Below are 19950 nucleotides of genomic sequence, written 5' to 3'. Positions count from 1 at the left end.
ATTGTATCAAGACTTCCCTGCTTTTCAGTAGTGTAACGGTTAGCACAATGCCATTACAGTGCCAGCGACGGGGGTTCAATTCCGTTCTCCTCCGGGTGCTCCGGTTTCCTCCCACATTGCAAAGATGTACGGGTTAGGAAGTTGTGGGCACGCTATGTTGGCGCCGGAAGGGTGGCGACACTTGTGGGCTGCCCCCCAGAACACTCTACGCAAAAGATGTATTTCACTGTGTGCTCCAATGTACATGTGACTCATAAAGATATCTTATCTTATATATTCTATGCCCTAGTTAATAAAGCAAGCATCCTGGATGTCTCCTTCACCATCTGATCTAACTGAGATCTTTGAACTTGTACACCAAGGTCCTTCTGTTCCTCAATATTCCCTCGGGCTCTACTGTTCATGATGTATGTCCTACCGTTAATTGACTTCCCAAAACCTCCAATCACCAGGTTTAAATTCTGTCTTTGCTCTGCCCAACTTACCAACATTCTATTCCCAGGCCAATGCAAATAGGTTCCCCGTCACTGTCTGAGGCTTTCCTGAAGCAGCCGTTCTGTGTGCAGGACTCCAGACAGCCAACTGGCTTCTTTCTGGTGTGGTCCCATTTCACTCGTGACACGGCCAGCAGGTGGGGCTGCTGAGGTGGGTGGGTAAATGTGGCCAGTGTGTGAAAGAAGGATCACGTACAACTGTTCCATTCCGTCTATTAACACACTTGGCAAAAGCAACAGAGAGGAGAGGAGCAATGCTATTACACACAAGCTGCTGAGAGTGGAATGCATTCCCTATAAAGGGTGATGATAGCAAATCCAACAGTAACTTTCTAAAGGAAATTGGATAAATTGTTGAAAGCTTAATTAACACAAGGCCACAGCAAAAGGGCAGTACAATGGAGGTAAATGGATAGCTCTTCCAAAGAGCCAGTGCAAGCACAGCAGGCTGAATGGCCTCCTTCTTTGCTGCTTTGTTCTGCTAGAGGTGACTGGAAGTGACAGGAGTAGATGTGATACAACAGGAACACAGAATAATCATCACCATTCAATTAACCAGAGATTAAACAGGCAAACAAAGACTCCTTCATTCTTGGTAAAAAGGCAACTTCATAGTGTCTGGCATCTTAGCCTATCAGTTGTCCTCATATACAACATGAGTGCGGGCAGGCTATTCAACTGTGTGTGGCTTCTTTTGTATTAGATTTCCTCTCTGTTTTTGCCCTTGCTTCTTATGCAAATTTCCCCACTAACTCGCAGGGATGTAGACACTTCCATGTGGTTGAACACCTTCACAAATGTGAAAGCACCAGCAATATGAAGGCAAGTCAGCAGATTTCTTGTCTTCCTCATTCCTTTGACTTTGCTTTTTTTTATATCGATATAGATAAAAGAGTCTGGCATCAGTTTCCAGCTGTCCCTGAACAGGAGGAGGACGAGGGAGGCTGCACAGAGCTGGGCCTGGCCAAAGAGATTGTTTTAAGCAAATGTCTTCATTTTCCCCTTTGCTTTGTTTCCCTCCCGGTTCTGGAGATTAATTCAGGAAGCATTTAGACAGCCGCAGTGGGTTTGCATCCTGAGCTGGCATTTTGCTTCTGATAGAGCTCATGAATAGAAGTTCTGGGTGTTTAATATATTCAGTGAAGAGTAACAGCTGTCAATTTGCATTCCTTCCTGCCATCAGGTCAGCCTCACCACATTATCCAGGGTAATCCTTCTCGAACCAGTCAGTCCCAGTGTACAGGATTACACAGTAAGATCATTTGGATGCCTGCTTTGCATAGGCAACATTGAGCTGAACAAGAAGATGGATGCTCCTTCCATTTGGTTTCCCCATATCACTGGTCTCTCTACCACGCTTACACACCACATCTTTTCCCCTTCGATCAGGGCTAATAACCAAAGCTTTTTATTCCACGTTTTTATTTCTGTTTCCTCTTGTGGGAGAATCTTGAACTAGGGTCCCCTGATTGAAATTAAAGACAGTGATGAGGCACAACTTTTTCCCTTAGAGACCATGAGTCTTTGGAACTCTCTTCCTCTAAGGGCAGTGGAGTACCGTCCTTGAGTGATCTCACTGAATGGTGGAGGCGGCTCGTGGGGTTGAGTGAACTACTCCGCCAATGCTTCTACATATGTGGACAGGCACATAGAGCAGGAGGCTGCTCTCATGGAACGTCAACAGCATAGACCAGTTGGGCCGAATAGCCTACTTCTGCAGGTAAGATTCGGTGGAAGTGTCTGATGGTCTGACTCTGGAGGAGGACACATCCCACAGCAGCTGCCGGTTTGTGCCAGGTTGGAACTCTGCTCGAGATCTAACCAGGCCCCAAATCTCCAGCGCCTACAGGGTGAGAGAGGAAGATGCCAAACAGCAAACTCTGCTGCTGGGGAGCCTCTGGCAATAGAGGAATGGCATCAGAGGTGACGCCGAGAAGGGTAATGGTTCCACAGATGACACTGAGGAAGGCGGTGGCTCCGCAGACAGGGAGATATGAGGTCAGGAATAAACTTAAACACCAGGATTAGAATGTTAAATCAGGATGGAGGACCCAGGATGCAATATAGGTCAGCAGGCATCAAACAGCAGGGCCAGCTCATGTGCAGTAACAGTGGAGAGATGCTTGCTGAGGTTCAGAGGATGAAGGAAGTGAGGTGACCCAGCAAGCCAGGGGTAGTCTGTGGTGGCTTCAGTCCTTTCCTGCCAATGTACAGGTTCAGCAGTGTATTCCCACAGTGTTACTGTCTGGACACCACATGAATCAACCAAGGCTGAACGCTGGGAGCCAAGCGGTAGTGGTGCAAATAGTCAATGAAAGTCGTCACACAGACTGCAGCCTGTTGGCCGATTCAGATTTTACGCTGGCTCAGACTCGGACAGCTGCCTCCCCCCTGCCCTGCCCTGCCCTTGAGCAAACTGCTTCACATAAATCTTCTGGCACGTCCCGTTCCAAGGAAGGAGGAGTACGACTGGGGGTGAGGAGACAAGTCACGGGTCAATATGCAGCAACAGGTCATTTAAGGGTGGAAGATGGGAAATGCACAGAGAGTCTACATCTGCCTGAACTAAGTGTGACCTTCTCTTGCAGCAGGCATTCACAACCCCTCATACTGGGCTATCACAGACAACCCACCCTCCACTGCCTACACTGAACAGGCTGCTGCTCTCCTCAATAACATAAGAAAAGATTTCTTTATTAGTCACATGTACATCGAAACACACAGTGAAATGCATCTTTTGCATAGTGTTCTGGGGGCAGTTCACAAGTGTCGCCACACTTCCGGCGCCAACATAGCACGCCCACAACTTCCTAACCCATATGTCTGTGGAATATGGGAGGAAACCGGAGCACCCGGAGGAAACCCACGCAGAACGTACAAACTCCTTACAGACAGTGGCCGGAATTGAACCCGGGTCGCTGGCGCTGTAATAGCGTTACGCCAACCGCTACACTACCAGAGTCATTAACTCCCCACTGGGGCCCGAGACCTGGGCTGTGGTAGAAACTGCTTGGAATTCATTCTAAACGGTGGAAAATCGGGGTAAAGTCTGGACAGTGAATCAAACTGATGCCACAAAGTGCAAAATACCTGGGAGAGAGGAGGAGGAAAAGGGATACAAATCCAGTGAATAAACTATTCCTCCTCATTGCCCAAACATAAACATTGTAGTTTTATCTTGCTAAGGCAGCATCCCTTTAAACCTTACCAGGGAACCAATCAGAAGTACTTTAAGAATTGGCGGTCTCTGATGGAGCCCTGAGCTGAGCGGGAGGGGGTGGGGTTTAGAGGATTGAGAAATATTGAGGATATTAAGAGAGAAATAGCAGTCAAAGTTCCGTCATCAGACACCAACACACTGTACAGTCAGCAACCTTTACCATCCAGGCTTAAAGCCAAGCACTGAGAGACAGGGGGAGAGCTTAATGAAGAACCATCACCACCAGTGGGGGAGAGGAGGCACTTAAACGAAAACTGTGAACAGCAGTGTGTGTGTGTGTGTGGTGAAAGCAGAGTTGATGCACTACCTGAGTTACGTCAGCAGCCTGCAGCCAAGCTCCTACCTCTGTCACACAGCCACTCCTTTTTGCCTACTCTCCCTAACGGTTGGCGTTCTATTGCCCAGTTATTGTGGAATTCACAATTTCTAAGTGAGCATTACTGATGAATAACGGGTGTGATGTTCTCTGTCAGACTTTGCATGTCACTAATAGTATGGAACCCAGTGCGGTCTCAAGTTAGATCCCTGTACTGTTCCAAATTGAGCACCACAAAAACAACGTGACACCTGCATTGGTCTCCATGCATTTGAGCAATGCACTCAAGGCCCATCCACCCGCTCAGTACTCCAGAGACTGTTGCTGCATTGTGAGGCAGACTGGGCAAAGCATCCTATCCGGATGTGTCATGGCTTGGTATGGCAACTGCTCTGCCCGTGACCGCAAAAAACTGCAGAGAGTTGTGGACACAGCCCAGCGCGTCACGGAAACCAGCGTCCCCACCATGGACTCTGTCTACACTTCTCGCAGCCTTGGTGAAGCAGCCAACATAATCAAAGACCCTGGCCACCCAAGACATTCTCTCTTCTCTTCCCCCTGCCACCCCCCCCCCCCCCCACACCACCCATTAGGCAGAAGACACAAAAGCCTGAAAGCACGTACCACCAGGCTCAAGGACAGTTTCTATCCCGGCTGTTATAAGGCTATTGAATAGTTCTCTAGTACGATAGGGTGGACTCTTGATCTTACAGTCTACCTCGTTACGACCCTGCACCTTATTGTTTGCCTGGCACTGCACTTTCTCTGTAGCTGTGACTCTTTACTCTGCACTCTGTATTGTTTTGCCCTGCACTCCCTCAATGCACTGTTGTAATAAATTGATCTGTATGAACGGTATGCAAGACAAGTTTTTCACTGCACCTTGGTACATGTGACAATAGTAAACCAGTTTACCAATGAATGAAGACGGGGTGGAGTTTGACCGTGCAGCCTTCATCAGTTCAATAGCCTGTAGCACTCACGATGCCTTCAATATTTACATCAAAAAGATGAAAATGATTATTCAGATTAATTGTGAGCTGTTCACGTACCTGAACTCATGGTGGTAGTTGAACTTGTCTTGTGACCTTCAAGACTCTCGTTGTCCCTGTAATACAAAGCAATGATGATCAAAACAACCTGCTTTCAATCTATGCAGTGACGTTTGGCATTTGAACCCACAGAGACTGGCCGGAGCCCCTCCACGTGGTTCAATAATGATAGGACCCATAGAACAATTTGTACTTTCACACGCAAGTCTCTTAACCCTTTCACAATCAATGAATAAAATCAAGGTGTCAGAAATATCGTCAGGTACAATTCTAATACTGGGAAATGTAGCAGCCAATTTGTACACAAAACCTCACCAACAACAACAACAAAATAAAGGGTCAGTTCATCTGGTTTAACTGGCTAGCCAAGACACTGGAGAACTTCCTACTCTGCAAGAAGATACTTCTTGCCCACACTATCAAAGTACCTCCCTCTCATTCACTCACTGAGATGCTGGAGGATAGCCGCATATTTGAACAAAGTTACTTTATTTATTTATAAAACAGCATTCACTGGGCAAAGCAGCATTACTGTTCTGTATGTCCATTAATGCATGTGGGGGCAATTTCCCTCCAGAGGCAGACTGTCACTGAAATTACCACCCCAAATAATATTATAATGTTAACAGAACAGCTGGTCATGAGGTACAACTCTTAAAGGTGCTCGCACCCATTACTAGATAAGCCACATGTTTTACACACACACACACACACACACACACACACACACACACACACACACACACACACACACACACACACACACACACACAAATAAGCAGATGTATATCAGATTTGCATTTCATCCCCTTCTACTTCCTTGGTACATTGTACCCCCACGTTACGGCAGTTTGGGTACTGGAAATTTTTCCTGATGGAATTTACAAAAATTTGAGATACAGTATAAAAATTTGCTCTTACAGAATTTATGTGAGAAACAAAAAAAAAATAAGCACACAATGCGATAGAAAAAGCACATTTGGTTAAGTTTTGCCAAGGGTTCATAGAGTCACAGAGCACTACAGCACAGAAACAGGCCCTTCAGCCCATCTTGTCCATGCCAGCCTGGTTTTCTGCCTAGTCCCATCTACCTGGACCAAAGCCCTCCATACCCCTCTCATCCACGCATCTATCCAAACTTCTCTTAAGTGTCACAATTGAACCTGCATCCACCACTTCCACTAGCAGCTCGTTCCACACTCGCACCACCCTCTGAGTGAAGTAGTTCTCCCTCAGAATCCCCTTAAATATTTCACCTTTCACCCTAAACCTATGACCTCTAGTTCTAGGTTGAAGTTTTCATGGTTAGGCATTACAACAGCAAGAGTCGAATTAATTTTATGCAAGCTACTAAAGGAGAAAGCAAAGGCATCGGCTGATCAGAGACATTATGGCAAAACAAGGGCAGGATCCAAGACATTCAACTGTTGGTGAAGGCTTGAACAAATTCTTTAATGAAGCCTAAGTCACATGCTCATTAGGTAGAAACGAAGGAAGCCTGCTATTCTTTTAAATAAAAACTACTTTTGGTTGAACATACAATGTGCAAAATGTTTTGGCAAGAAAATGTAAAACCCCCCCATTACTGGCATCCGTTTTTATCTGAAAAATATTTTTAGCACCTTGCAATTTCAAATTACAAGACCAGGGAATGTATACAACTTTAATAACTGTTCACGTTATGGAAAGTTGCAATATGGATGGATTTCTAGCAATGCAACTCCTCTGTACTTAACTGCATTTAAGCGTCTGCTTTTCACTGCAATTTCAACCCACGACTTTTGACTTGAAGACAGTCGGCATCATAAGAGTCAAGGTAATACCACAAGAGCACAAACTTCACAAGTACCTTAGGTTCAGGGTGAGAGGGGAAAGATTTAAAAGGGACCTGAGGGGCAACTTTTTCCATGCAGAGGGTGGTGAGTATATGGAACGAGCTGCCAAAGGAAGTGGTTGAGACAGGTACAATAGTATCATTTAAGAAGCATTTGGATAGGTACACGGAGGGGCAGGGCTTGGAGGGACATGGGTCGAATGCAGGAAATTGGCACTAGTTGGGTGGGCACTGTGGTCGACATGGACACATCGGGCCAAGGGCCTGTATCCGTGCTGTATTGCTCTATGACTCTAAGTACCTGTCCAGGAACTGAGAGGGGAGTAGAATGCACTCAGCTTTTGATAAAGGAAGGAGCTTGAGTATTTGAATAGGGATTCAGTGTAAGCACAGGGAGGGGAACAAGGAGGACAAGGTGGTCTGATGGACAGCACAACATGGTGGGCCGAAGGGCCTGTTTTGTGCTGTATGGTTCTATGGTTATTCCAGGGAATTTTCATAAGTGCAATGGTCTGTTCCTCCACTGAAAAATCCTACAGTTCCAAGATTCCATTCAACCAACAAATATTGCAATTATGCAGAACATGCAGTACCACTATCGGCAGATGCACAATTCAATAAAATTCTGGATCCATTTGAAAGGGAGCTCTTGGCTTTACATCAGGAGCAGAGGAGGCAGCTCCAACCATGAAACCAGACCCAGTGTTTTATCCCAGGCCAGAGTGTGGTGCTTCTTCCATACTCCCTGCCTCCTGCCTGATGTACTGAGCTGTCAGACACAGGCGTAGCTCAACTGGGAGAATGTTCGAAAACCAAACAAGTCTGATTGACTTTAATATCTCTGCAGGTTAAGGTCTTTAGCTGCAGCTGTGAGTCTTTTCATCAATGAGCCCAGAAGTCCATAAAGGTCAGAATGAAGAACTCCAGGAAGCATTGCAACAGAAGGTGACAGGCTAACCCTTCCAGCAGGAAGAGGAGGTGGTTACTAGACCCCAGACTCCTTCCACGCTTCAGTTGGGCTGTGGCCGATCTGCTTCCCACATCCTCGTGATCCTTGGTCCAGATCCACTGCTACCTTCAGCCGAGAAACAATCCAGTATCCCACCACTGAAACGTTCAATAACACCCACAGTCTGCAGCATTTCAGGGACAGGTTCCAGATTGTCACTGTTCTCGTGTGAGAAAGTGGTTCCCAACGTGGCCCTGTTCGGCCTGGCCGTGCAGACAAACAGTGGACACGCTGCTCGCCCTGCTTGGTACCTTAGCTCTAATTCTATGACCTTCCCCCCAGGTGAAGATCACTACTTCCTGCTCAGCCCAATTCATCTCCCTGAATTATATTAATCATCTCAATTAGGTCCTTCTTCAGGATTCCTCTCAGGTAACCTCGCGTTATTTAACGACTTTGACGGTGAACCTGCACTGCGTCAGGGCAGACCACCCTTCCTGAAACATCAGCCTGTACTGACAGCAGTGCTGTGGATGGGACCCAGACACAGCGTGATTCAACACCACCCCCCCCCCCCCCCCCCCCCCCGGGTGACAGCTCTCTGCAAGGGGCAGGGCACCAGCTGTATTCCATCCAACCACAGGCCTTTAGTGAATTCTGCACTCAGAACCCTAAACTCTCTGGTCATTGACGGTTCCGAGCTTCACCCTGACCCCTCTTTCACAGGTCCACGAGCAGAGAGTGGAGCCGCTCCCACCAGCAGAGGGGCCAAGAACCAGGGGATGAAGCTCGAAGGTAACCGACAAAAGAACCAAAGAGCGACACGAGTCTGGAACTCAGTGCCTGGGGAGAAGTGGATGCAGGTTCAATTGTAGTGCTCAAAGGAGAGCTGGAGGAAGGCACTTGGCCCTTGGAGCCTGCTCCTCCATTCCTCCTCATCCCAGGACTGTGATCCTGGTTCTAGTCCGGTGCAAGAGAAACAAGGGACTGCAGATGCTGGAATCTAGATGAAAAACACGATGACGTTGGAGGAACTCAGCATCATTGAGTTTTTTTTATCTAGATTACAGCATCCTCAGCCTCCTCCACTGCCAGGAGAATTCCAAACGTAGAGGGACCACCTCATTTTCCATCTTGGAACCTTGCAGCCTAACGGCACGAGCATTGAATTCTCCCACTTTAGGTAATCTCCACACCCCTCCCCCCCCCACCCCCACAAACCTCCCCCACCCCCACCACCATGCTTCTTCCCTTTCCTAGCCCCTTTTTTTCCCCTCTCTCTCCTTACCTTTGACCCATCCCCCGGGGGATCTGCTCTCCCCTGCACCTGCCTATCACTATCTCTCATCAGCATCTACCTATCACCACCTTGTGCCCACCCCGCCTCCCCTCTTTTGTCCACCTATCACTGCTCTGCTATATTGGGCTTCCCCTTTTCCTATCTTCAGTCCTGAAGAAGGGTCCTGACCCGAAACGTTGACCGCCTGCTTTTCTCCATGGATGTTGCCTGGCCTGCTGAGTTCTTGGTGTTGGTATTGGTATATTATTGCCACTTGTACCGAGGTACAGTGAAAATCTTGTCTTGCATACCGATCGTACAGGTCAATTCATTACACGGTGCAGTTACATTGAGTTAGTACAGAGTGCATTGACGTAGTACAGGTAAAAACGATAACAGTACAGAGTAAAGCATCACAGCTACAGACAGAGTGCATTGCAGGTAGGCAATAAGGTGCAAGGTCACAACAAGGTAGATTGTGAGGTCATAGACCATCTCATCATATAAGTGAACCGTTCAATAGTCCTATCACAGTGGGGTAGAAGCTGTGCTTAAGCCTGGTGGGACGTGCCCTCAGGTTCCTGTATCTTCTACCTGATTCTTTCAGTATCTTTGTGTTTTTCATGTAGTCCTGTGCAGCCAAGGCTAAGGATAGGGGGAGGGTGGGGCAGTGGACTAGCTAGACCATTGCTTCATAAAGCCAGTATATACTTGACAGAACAATGGCCTCCTTCCACACTGTAACTCCGTGATCCAGTCATGGGCACTCTTGGGCAAGCCAGAGATCAGCTTTCACTGAGCCGATCTCCTTCCAGCAGCAGTCAATGCTTGCCTCAGTGTGTGGTCTTGGAGCAGCCCATTGAGCGGAATGCTAGGTTACGCATCTCGTTCCAAACCCCCTGGCAAATGCACATTCCAGAAGGAGATGTACAATGTCTCATTCACACCACAGGCCCTCGCTAGCATCATGCAGTGGGATCGAGACTCTGGCTGTGTGTACAGGAACCTGACGGCGAGTGCCCCCCTTACCACCAGCCAAGCGAGGTCTTTACTGCTTGTTGGAGAGTTCTAACATGAAGGCATCCATCCAAATGCTTTTGACAGTCTGCTCAGGATACCATTGCACAGGACCCACCATCTCATTTTACCCTGACAGAACACCCGAGGACATTCTGTGCAAGTGACGACATGATTGAAACATGCGCCTCAAAGTATAACAGAAGAACTTGTCAAAAGCAGTGCAGAAAATGTGGCACCCAACTTGCACATAGCAAGGTGATTCTTGCTAAATCATCCGTTTTAAATGTGCATTGGTGTAGGGTTAAATATTTGAAAGAGCAGAGTTATCCGCCAATCTTCTGGACATTGTGAATTGGGGGATCGGTGGGACAAACTCAAAGGTGCAGACAGCACCTCAGTTTAACATTTCATCCAAATTCCAAAAACCCCAGTGTGGCAGTATGCTTCCACACAGGACTGCAGATCAACCTGGGTGTGGTCACACCCGACTGTACTTCAAACCTGATCAGGAGGGAGGACAGAGATCACAGCCACACACAACACACACCATCTCCCGTGAAACTGTGCTCCAGTGAGGGTCAGTGTGCATGGGACCCATCCTCCAGTGAGGGTTGGTGTAGGACCCGTCGCCCAGTGAGGGTCAGTGTGTGTGTGGGACCCGTCGCCCAGTGAGGGTCAGTGTGTGTGTGGGACCCGTCCCCCAGTGAGGGCCCATGTGTGCGTGGGACCCGTCCCCCAGTGAGGGCCCATGTGTGTGGGACCCATCGCCCAGTGAGGGTCGGTGTGTACGCGCGACCCATCCCCCAGTGAGGGCCCATGTGTGCGTGGGACCCGTCCCCCAGTGAGGGTCAGTGTGTACGTGCGACCCGTCACCTGGTGAGGGTCAGTGTGTGTGTGTGGGACCTGTCCCCCAGGGAGGGTCAGTGTGTGTGTGTGTGTGGGACCCGTCCCCCAGTGAGGGTGATGAAACTGTACCCTATAAACCCCATATACTGAACTAAAGAGATTTTGTTTTAATTGGAGTTGAACTGAAGTTATAATGAGCCTCCAGTCCTGTTGCTGAAGAGTCATCTTTTCCAAAGCATCCTGCAGCTCCTGACATCTCCTTAAAAGGTGTGGAAAAGTAGCCACAGATTTAAACTGGATGAACAAATAAAGGATTCTGTGAGGAATGTAGATAAGTTGGCTTTGCGCACTATAGCACCAAGTCACTTGAGATAGTCCAAGCCTTCAAGGATTTTGTGGAATGATAGTGCATGTCACGTATGACGTCATGTTATCAATATACTCAAACTAAGCCAGTCTTTTGGTCACAGAGTACTAGAACAAAATAGCAGGGAGCAGAAACTGTTAACTACCTAGGGACCACCAGGAAATGAATGCCAAGTATCCTCTCGGACCCCAAAGTGATTCTTAAATAGAAATATAAATTATTTTTTGTTCAAGTCTTGTATAGACAAAGCAAAGGCCAGGGCTGCTTCATGTCACAACAAGGAATGCTGTTTATCCGAGTACATTAAACACTGCTCCTTCCCCAGATCCGAACTCTATCAACACTCACGTCTCTACTGAGACTTTTTCCTTCCTTTTGCTGAAACCAGGAAACTAGTTGGTGCTTGAAGAGAGCCAACAAACTCAAAGCAGCCCAAGTGCAATGTGACAATTAATTAGAATGATACAGATCCGAATGTGCCCGAGTTCACCCTGGTTCTAGGTTTCTGGATGGATCCTGAGGAACAGCTAAGGGATTAAGAGTAATTTTACACAGCTTTGATGGTCATCCCCAGGAACTGAGCACTGAAATTGAAGGAGGTTCTTATGAATGGCAGACAATCCTGATATCACTGGTAAATACAGAAACCACCTCAGGTTTACCCCAATTCACTGTAATTGCAAGAAAATGAACAAATACATTTAAATTTTGATGGACGATGTCAGTCGATGAGAAGCCTTTGTCCAGGATTCCCCGTCCCACTATTCACAAGCCCACCCCTTCCATCTCCAACAGCCCAATTCCACAATTTATGGTTCCCCTTCAAAGCCACAATTCTCCCCCATTCTCACCGACCTATCCCACCCCAGGTCCCAGACTACACCATTAAGAGCAGAGGGCTGCAGTGGCAGCAGATAGTTTGTCAGGAGCAGTAATCACTTCCTAAAATTGACTAGAGTATCACCACACTGCAAGGGCGAGGGGTGCAATCTGTACACCCAGAAATAACTCACTCGGTCTCTGCACGGTTATCAAGATCTGGATTCTGCACATACCATTCCCATGGAATGAAAACAAGGACTTGAGTTATTACTCCCTGTGAACCTTGTGCTCTCAGTGGAATAAATCCTAGATAACTCATCTGCAGTCCAAGTTCTGCTGACTTACAGCCCGCACAACTTCCTGACCACACATTCCACATAAATATTCGTTCCCGAACACAAAACAAGACTCCCGAACCTGTAATTCCTCCTACCTTTTAGCAGAGCCTGGTTTATCAGCCTCAATGACCAGTGCCTCTCCCTGCCATTCAGCCCCCACATTGTGGGCACACTCTTGTTCACCACCTTGTCTTTGTGCCAGTTCCCAATACGAACTCAGTGCCAACAGCTCTTACCACAACCAACCACGGACACCTTCTGGCACCCGGACTCCAGAAAGTTCCAGCAGGTCACTAGATCCAATCAGCAGCAGGGTAAACAATCCATCCCAGCCATGGATCCATGCCAAGTAGTTGAGTTTGAGTACCCAGTCATTTCCGAAGACGCATTCCTCTTGTAGCTTGCATAACCTCTGGGCTGCAAGACTCTTACAATGAAGGGCTTTCTGAAGTGGAGGCAGGAAATGGTTTGGGAAGTCTGGTGGCCAGTTTGCATGGAATACGTCCACACAGCCATGTGATGATGGAAAGGTGACATTGGTTATTTGACAAACCTTGGCCCGGGACACTGGGGTGTTATTTGAATGATGACACAGGATCTCTTTTGTACACTTCAGTTATCCATGGCTTTTCATCTACTTCTGCACCTACATTCCAGTACACAGCCATCAACATGGAGGTTATTCAACATATTTGCACGTGTAAGTTGTGTGTGTCAAGTTATGTTAACTTATGTTTGTCCTCGTCTTATAATGTACTGTGCTGCTGCTGCAGAAAGCTAATTTTCATGGCATTTATACCCTGTGTATGTATGCCTATGACAACAATAAAGTTGAACTTGGCCCTCTGGAGATCTTTGGGCTCATCCAGAACTCTCACCATCCCATATACCCATGCTTGCTAACCTACGCTGGCTCCAGGTGAATCAACATGAAAATTCTAAACTTCTCACACTAAGCGTTCAAGCTTTCCCCGTTCTCGCCCTGCCTGTCTTCATAATCTTCTCTGGCCACACAATCCCCAGAGATACTTGCATTCCTCCAATTGTGGCCTCTTAAGCAATCGGTCAATAAACAATTCTCTGACTTCATCTCCCTTTCTTCCTTTAAAGGCATTCCTCAAAGGCCAAGATTTTGGTCACACCTCCTTGCGGCTTGACGTCAAATTTTGGGAAGAAGGGAGATTTCATTGCACTAACAGAAGCTATTTAATTGCAAGGGGTTGTTGTTGTTCCAGCAACCCATGCAGGCCTGAAGTAGTAGTAAACAAGTCACACCATCCGACATTCCAGCAATGTTTCACAGTCATGTCATATTTATTTTGATACTTCAAAGACATAATGACTGCTTCCACAAGGCCAGAGGAATGTAAACTAACTCTCTGTTCCACAGCATGACGCCACCAACGTGATCCACCTGCCAAATTTGGAAGCTTGAGCTCAGGGTGACAGCACACTAGTGTCAGTGCTGCTCATTCAGGAAACTGGTCCGTGCCAGGCATTTTCCACTGCAACTCCCTGCTTAATCTACTGGGTCAGGATTTTAACTCGTGTCGGCCTCTTCGTTGAAACTGAATGGCCAACAGGACAAAATCCACAAATGTAAATGCATGATGCCCAACTACAAGTATATGGATGCATACATCAAAACACACAAAACTATGTTGGGTAAGCCACGTGGTAGCCCTGTATCGTTGTCATCATAAAATACTTTTTCAAACTTTTACCAATGGACTATCAACATTTGACTGAGTGTGTATAACATTAGTGAAGTAAAACCAAACTGCTCTGCCCTTGGCAAAAATAAGTGCAACAAACATTTTTTTTTAAATGAAGACCTTCAGTTTAAAGAGAAGAATTTAAGCTTCTCTTTAAAATAAAAGAGTATTTAAAATTTCCAGGAAAAAAAGGCTCATTTTACCTTGGTTCTAGTTTTTCAGTTAAAGGAGGCATTTCCTGTCCTCTTCACAACCCTTCACTGCTTTGACTTTGTGGTGCAATTCCCAGCTCTTAAAACAAGGTGTCCAGTGCGCGAGCTCTGCTGCTTCAATCACATGTATTGGAGACTTTGAAAGTCACAGCCCAAGGCTGCCTGCTTTAAATACTTCAGCTCCTCCCATCAGTTCCTTTAATTAGATTCCTTGCCCCGTCAGACTCCCCTCTACCTAACTGAGCTCCAAAAGTACAAATACCTGAAGTATCTCAAGTGTTTAATGGCATACGTTCATTTTTGGCTAACGAGGGATGGTGATTTCACGCTTTGACAGCTCCAGTAAGGGCCAGAGGCTGCTGATGGCAGTTCCCACTGAGCTGCAAAAGGTGACTTTCTGGCATTGACGCTGAGAAAAGTTACGCAAAAACAAAGCCCAGGTCACGTGGTTCGCATCTAAATCTGTGCTGATGCTCCATCGGTACCACGGCAGCCCACGATCAAATTTCAACGGAGAATTCCAGAAGCTTACTGGCTTTCCAGCTTCGAGCTGAGCATGAACTGATTAACTTTCCATCCAGTGACACCACCCCGATCCGCGTTTGCTTGACAGTTTGCGCCAGGGACGCTGCGGCACAATGCATCATGGGATGTGTGACCTACCAAAAGGGCAGGGGCGTACCTGCAGGCCCATTGAACTTGCTCCACACTAAGCTGCAAAGCACATTCCCCTCACTTTCTCCTGGGGGATCCAAACACACAAAACCCGCAGCCAGTGAGCCAAAACGTTCCAGATTGTTTCCCTCCAATCCTTCAGCCAACTGAAACTGGACCAACACTGGCCAGACGACAGCCCCTGCTCTTCCCACGCTCCAGGAGCTCCCAATTTCAGCAACGCCATAACAGAGAGGCAGAGGAAAGTCGGGAATCCCATCCACGGGAAGTGGAAAACAACATCCACAGGTGGTTTTCATTTGTTCTGCGGAAGCCTGATTGCAAACGAGCATTCCTACACTGCCTGGTGCCCACCACAAGGGGAACAGTATTCCAGCTCCGGATCTGACAGCCAGGTAGGCCTCCAGCCTTCCACAGAACACAGGGAAGGTGGCTTCCCTGGGCAACGGGGTAGATAACAGTGTAGTGCTGTACACTAATCCCATCTGATGTGGTAGTGGCACAGTGGTTCAATTACCAGATTAGTAACAGTCCAAAAGTTCAAATCCCAGAATGGCAGATGTGGAACTTCAGTTCACTTTATAATATGGAATTTAAAAAGCCAGTCAATGGTCTTGAAATTACAGAACTAACTGCTGAATAAACACCCACTTGGTTACTCCTTTGGGGAGGAAATCTGCTGTCCTTGCCTGAATTGGCCTACAGATGACTCGAGATTCATCAACATGACAGAGTCTGAAATGGCCCCGGCCCACTGCTGCAAGGGAGATTAGGAATGGTCTTAAATGCTAGCTGTGTCAATGATACCCACTTCTTGAAAACAAATCTGTGAAAATCAGCAAAACAGGACCCCAGCCGTGAAACAGTTGCTGTAGAAATGTGTTTGTTCTGAGCACAACTATTCCTGGGCCACGAACAACCTCGCCCTCTACCAGATCTTCATTCACCAGCTGCCAACCCCATCCTCCACCTTCCCTCTACAACCCACAGGGGGCTCCTCATCCCTACCCATTCTGGACTCTGGACAAGCTGGATCCACAACAGATCCACAACAGGCAGCCGTGCCTTTACCCGGGAGGCCCTACATCTGTCCCTCAGCCCCTGTGTCCTTCAGTGACAAAATTAATATCACTAAGATCTGCGTTACCTATGGGAACATTGAATGGAATTGTTTTGATCATTGACATGAAACATTAAACTGGTTCTGCCCTCTGCAGAAGTTCCCATTCCTGCTGAATAGTTCCACGTTTTCCATTATTAAAAATTATTTCACCAGTGAGCCTATTGTTGGTATAGCAATAACTGGAGGCAGCGCTTACAGCAAAGTTGATTTTACAACAAACAAAATGTATTCACAGATCATTTAAAAAGACACTATCCAAAACAACAGCAACTTCTCCCAATAAAGATAGGATCATTTGCATCTCAAGATGTAGATAGTGGATTTCCTGAATATATTTGCAAAATAATCCCCAGTCATTTACAAAAGCAAAATGACCCACTGACCTCCATTCTCCTGTGACATGTACGTGGCCATCACTGACATCGTTTATATCCAAGGAACAGGTTTGAATTTTGCTGCAGATCTCAAGGATAATTCCATGACCCTGGACTTCCAGGGAGCACGGATTGGAGGCAGGACCATACAGTCCCAAGTTCTACCTACAACAAGCCTCCACCATGCTCAGGGAGCTCCATGGTGCTCTTGGGTACGTGGAGAGAATGGGCAGACTCAATGGGACAATGGCACCTGCAAGGACACCTCGGAGCTGTACCACCTACAGGAGGCCTTGAGGCTCAACCCAGCATTGGCCCACGCCTTCAAACTTCTCTGGCTTCACTCCCCCCCGACCTACACCTCAGATCACACACACCACCTGTGCACATCCAGCATCCCCGTTTCACCCAACACACTGCACTCAGACTCTTTCCCACAACACATTACTTCTCCCCAGCACTTCTCATCGCTGGAATTCACAACATTCACCTTAACAACCTTTTGTCCCAATTCTGTTCAGTGTCTGTATTAGAACCACCATTTCATGAGACAGCTTGAGCCTGCTTTACCGGGAGAGGGACAGAGACTGCCAGAAACACTCAGCAGGCCGGTCAGCATCTGTGGAGAGAGGAACGGTTAATGTTTCAGGTCAAAGACCCGTCATCAGAACTAAATCCTTCATCAGTTTCGATGACGGGTTTTCCAGCAGAAGCATTAACTCAGTTTCTCAATCCACAGATGCTGCCTGACCTGCTTGAGTGTTTCTGGCATTTCTGTTTTTTTTCCAGATTTTCAGCATCTGCAATATTTTGATTTCAATCACTGTGAAAGGCTTTGGTTCACGGAGGCTTTGACCAATTGGATGGAAGACTCAATGGGGTGGCGGAGGGGAGAGAAGAGTCTTGGCTCCATAACCAGTGTCTTCTGATTGAGCAAGTACATGTGGTACCACACAGCCTGCTGCATAACATAAAGCCACCAAGACAGAAAAAAAGAATGTGCTTTTAGATACCACTTTTCATAATCCCAGCAGCTCACAGCCAAGTGTTCTAACTTAGAGAATCTAATTGCTTACTTCGTACTTCCACAAACACCAGTGAGATAATGACTAATGTTTGTGTGAGTGATTAAATATTGGCTAGGGCATCTTCTCCTAGGATATTAAAAGTGAGACCTCTGATTCATCCCAGAGAACAAATGTGGGATTCGTCCAAAAGACCCTGCCAGTGGTGAAACTCCCTCTCAGTACTGCACTGAATGGTCGGCATACACAATAGGCTCAAGCCCACTGGAGCAGTGCGAGAATCCGACCAACAATCCTGATCCAGGAGCGAAAGTTAACATCGCTGAAGCACATCATAGCACTGGCAGAGGGAGATACCAATGAAAGACTGATATTTTATGGACTGACGAGAACCCTGCTCAGTACTCCACCCACAAACAACATCCAATCCAGTCTTACTGCAATGGAGTGGACACGCTGAAATACACGATATTCTGCAAGAAAGCATCTAAAGGGAACCAAGCTCTGGAAAAAGAAAACACATGCTGACCTTTATATCCTCTGCTGATAAATGGGAGAAAAGGTGGTTCCTGCCTGCAGTTACCAGGTGACACGTGATCCAAGTAAAGCTGCAGATTCATCTGTCGAAAGCTTCCAGCGGGCTGACTGGTATTTCCGAACACGGTGCCCATTCAGAGCTCAAGCATCCACAGAGTCGCACAGCGAGCCCTCAGGCTACCATGTTTGTGATGGCAACATCCTGGTGAATCTCTTCTGCACCCTCTCCAGTGCAATCACATCTTTCCTATGGCATTGTAAACCAGAACTGCTCTAGCTGTGGCCCAACTGTCTCATATGGGTGTATAACAACTACCCTGGTCTTGCCTTTGTTTGGCAGCACAGAATATAATTATCCCATGGGCTTTCTTAACCACCTTATCTATGCTGCTTTCAGGGATCCTTGAACACATAATGGGTGCTCGAACGCTGGCACAGATACATAGAACCATAGAACAATACAGCACAATACAGGCTCTTCAGCCCACCGTGTCGTGCCAACCTTCAAACCACTCCTAAGACTATCTAACCCCTTCCTCCCACATATCCCCCTATCTTAAATTCCTCCATATGCTGATCTAACAATCTCTTGAACTTGACCAATGTATCAGCCTCCACCACCACCCCAGGCAGTGCATTCCATGCACCAACCACTCTCTGGGTAAAAAACCTCCCTCTGACATCTCCCTTAAACTTCCCCCCCATTACCTTAAAGCCATGCCTCTTGTATTGAGCATTGGTGCCCTGGGAAAGAGGCGCTGGCTGTCCACTCTATATATTCCTCTTAATATTTTGTACACCTCTATCACGTCTCCCCTCATCCTCCTCCTCTCCAATGAGTAAAGCCCAAGCTCCTTTAGTCTCTCCTCATAATCCATACTCTCTAATCCAGGCAGCATCCTGGTAAATCTCCTCCGCACCCTTTCCAATGCCTCCACATCCTTCCTACAATGAGGGGAACAGAACTGGACACAGTACTCTAACTGTGGTCTAACCAGAGTTTTGTAAAGCTGCATCATTACTTTGTGGCTCTTAAACTTGATCCCACCCTATCCACCTGTGTGGTAACTTTCAGTGATCTGTGGATATGAACCCCCAGATCCCTCTGCTCCTCTACACTGCCCAGAATCCTGCCATTTACCTTGTACTCTGCCTTGGAGTTAGTCCTTCCAAAGTGTACCACCTCACACTTCTCCGGATTGAACTCCATCTGCCACTTGTCAGCCCAGCTCTGCATCCTATCAATATCCTTCTGTAAGCTTTGACAAAAAAAAGGTCGTGATGCTGGGATTCAGCCAAAATCTAAAACAGTGCCCAATAGACTTATGAACCAAGATGATCAAAGAAAATGCGTCAAATGGCAATAAACAGAGTGAAGGAACAGGCTAATGGAAATGCAGGAAAAGGATCTGAGGACCAGTCCCTGCTCCCATGACCTATGGAATAGTTTCAGAGTTAGCTCTCTTCAATACAGCTAGTGTGCCTGTCAACACAGCCAGGACTCAGAGAAGGGTTACTGCTCCGTATCCTCCCTCAACTTCAACATTTGTGGTGTTTAAAGCTGAAACACGAAACACTAAACACTTACATGCTGAACACTAATCGAAGTACTTGTAGATTTAATCCATGAGAAAAGCATTCAAGCAAACTTGGAAAAGTGGAGCAAAAAGTGACCAAGCATTCTGAAACAGAATGGACACGATCTCTCCTCTTCACCCCTTGTAAAGACGAGAATTGAAACCACAACCACAC

The 19950-nt window shown here is 47.0% G+C and overlaps 1 protein-coding gene across 43 annotated transcripts in view; it reads right to left on the bottom strand.

Annotated features, from left to right (window-relative positions):
• LOC127584774 (sorbin and SH3 domain-containing protein 1) overlaps positions 1 to 19950 on the bottom strand; it is a 345097-nt gene that overhangs the window by 98519 nt on the left and 226628 nt on the right. For 12 of the 43 annotated variants that reach the window (XM_052041739.1, XM_052041743.1, XM_052041742.1 and 9 more), the window contains exons 1-2: positions 14456 to 14502; positions 5083 to 5138 (exon numbers count right to left, since the gene is read on the bottom strand). In XM_052041739.1, coding sequence (XP_051897699.1) covers positions 5083 to 5138; positions 14456 to 14487 — 88 coding nt within the window. In that variant the 5' untranslated portion in view covers positions 14488 to 14502. Of the gene's footprint in view, positions 1 to 5082; positions 5139 to 12632; positions 12752 to 14455; positions 14537 to 19950 lie in introns of those variants that run through there. The other 31 variants (XM_052041707.1, XM_052041710.1, XM_052041721.1 and 28 more) reach the window with 8 other exon arrangements.

The sequence above is a fragment of the Pristis pectinata genome, chromosome 30 (genome assembly GCF_009764475.1).
Source record: "Pristis pectinata isolate sPriPec2 chromosome 30, sPriPec2.1.pri, whole genome shotgun sequence".
Taxonomy (NCBI): Eukaryota; Metazoa; Chordata; class Chondrichthyes; order Rhinopristiformes; family Pristidae; genus Pristis; species Pristis pectinata.
This window is presented reverse-complemented; position numbering and strand designations above follow the sequence as displayed.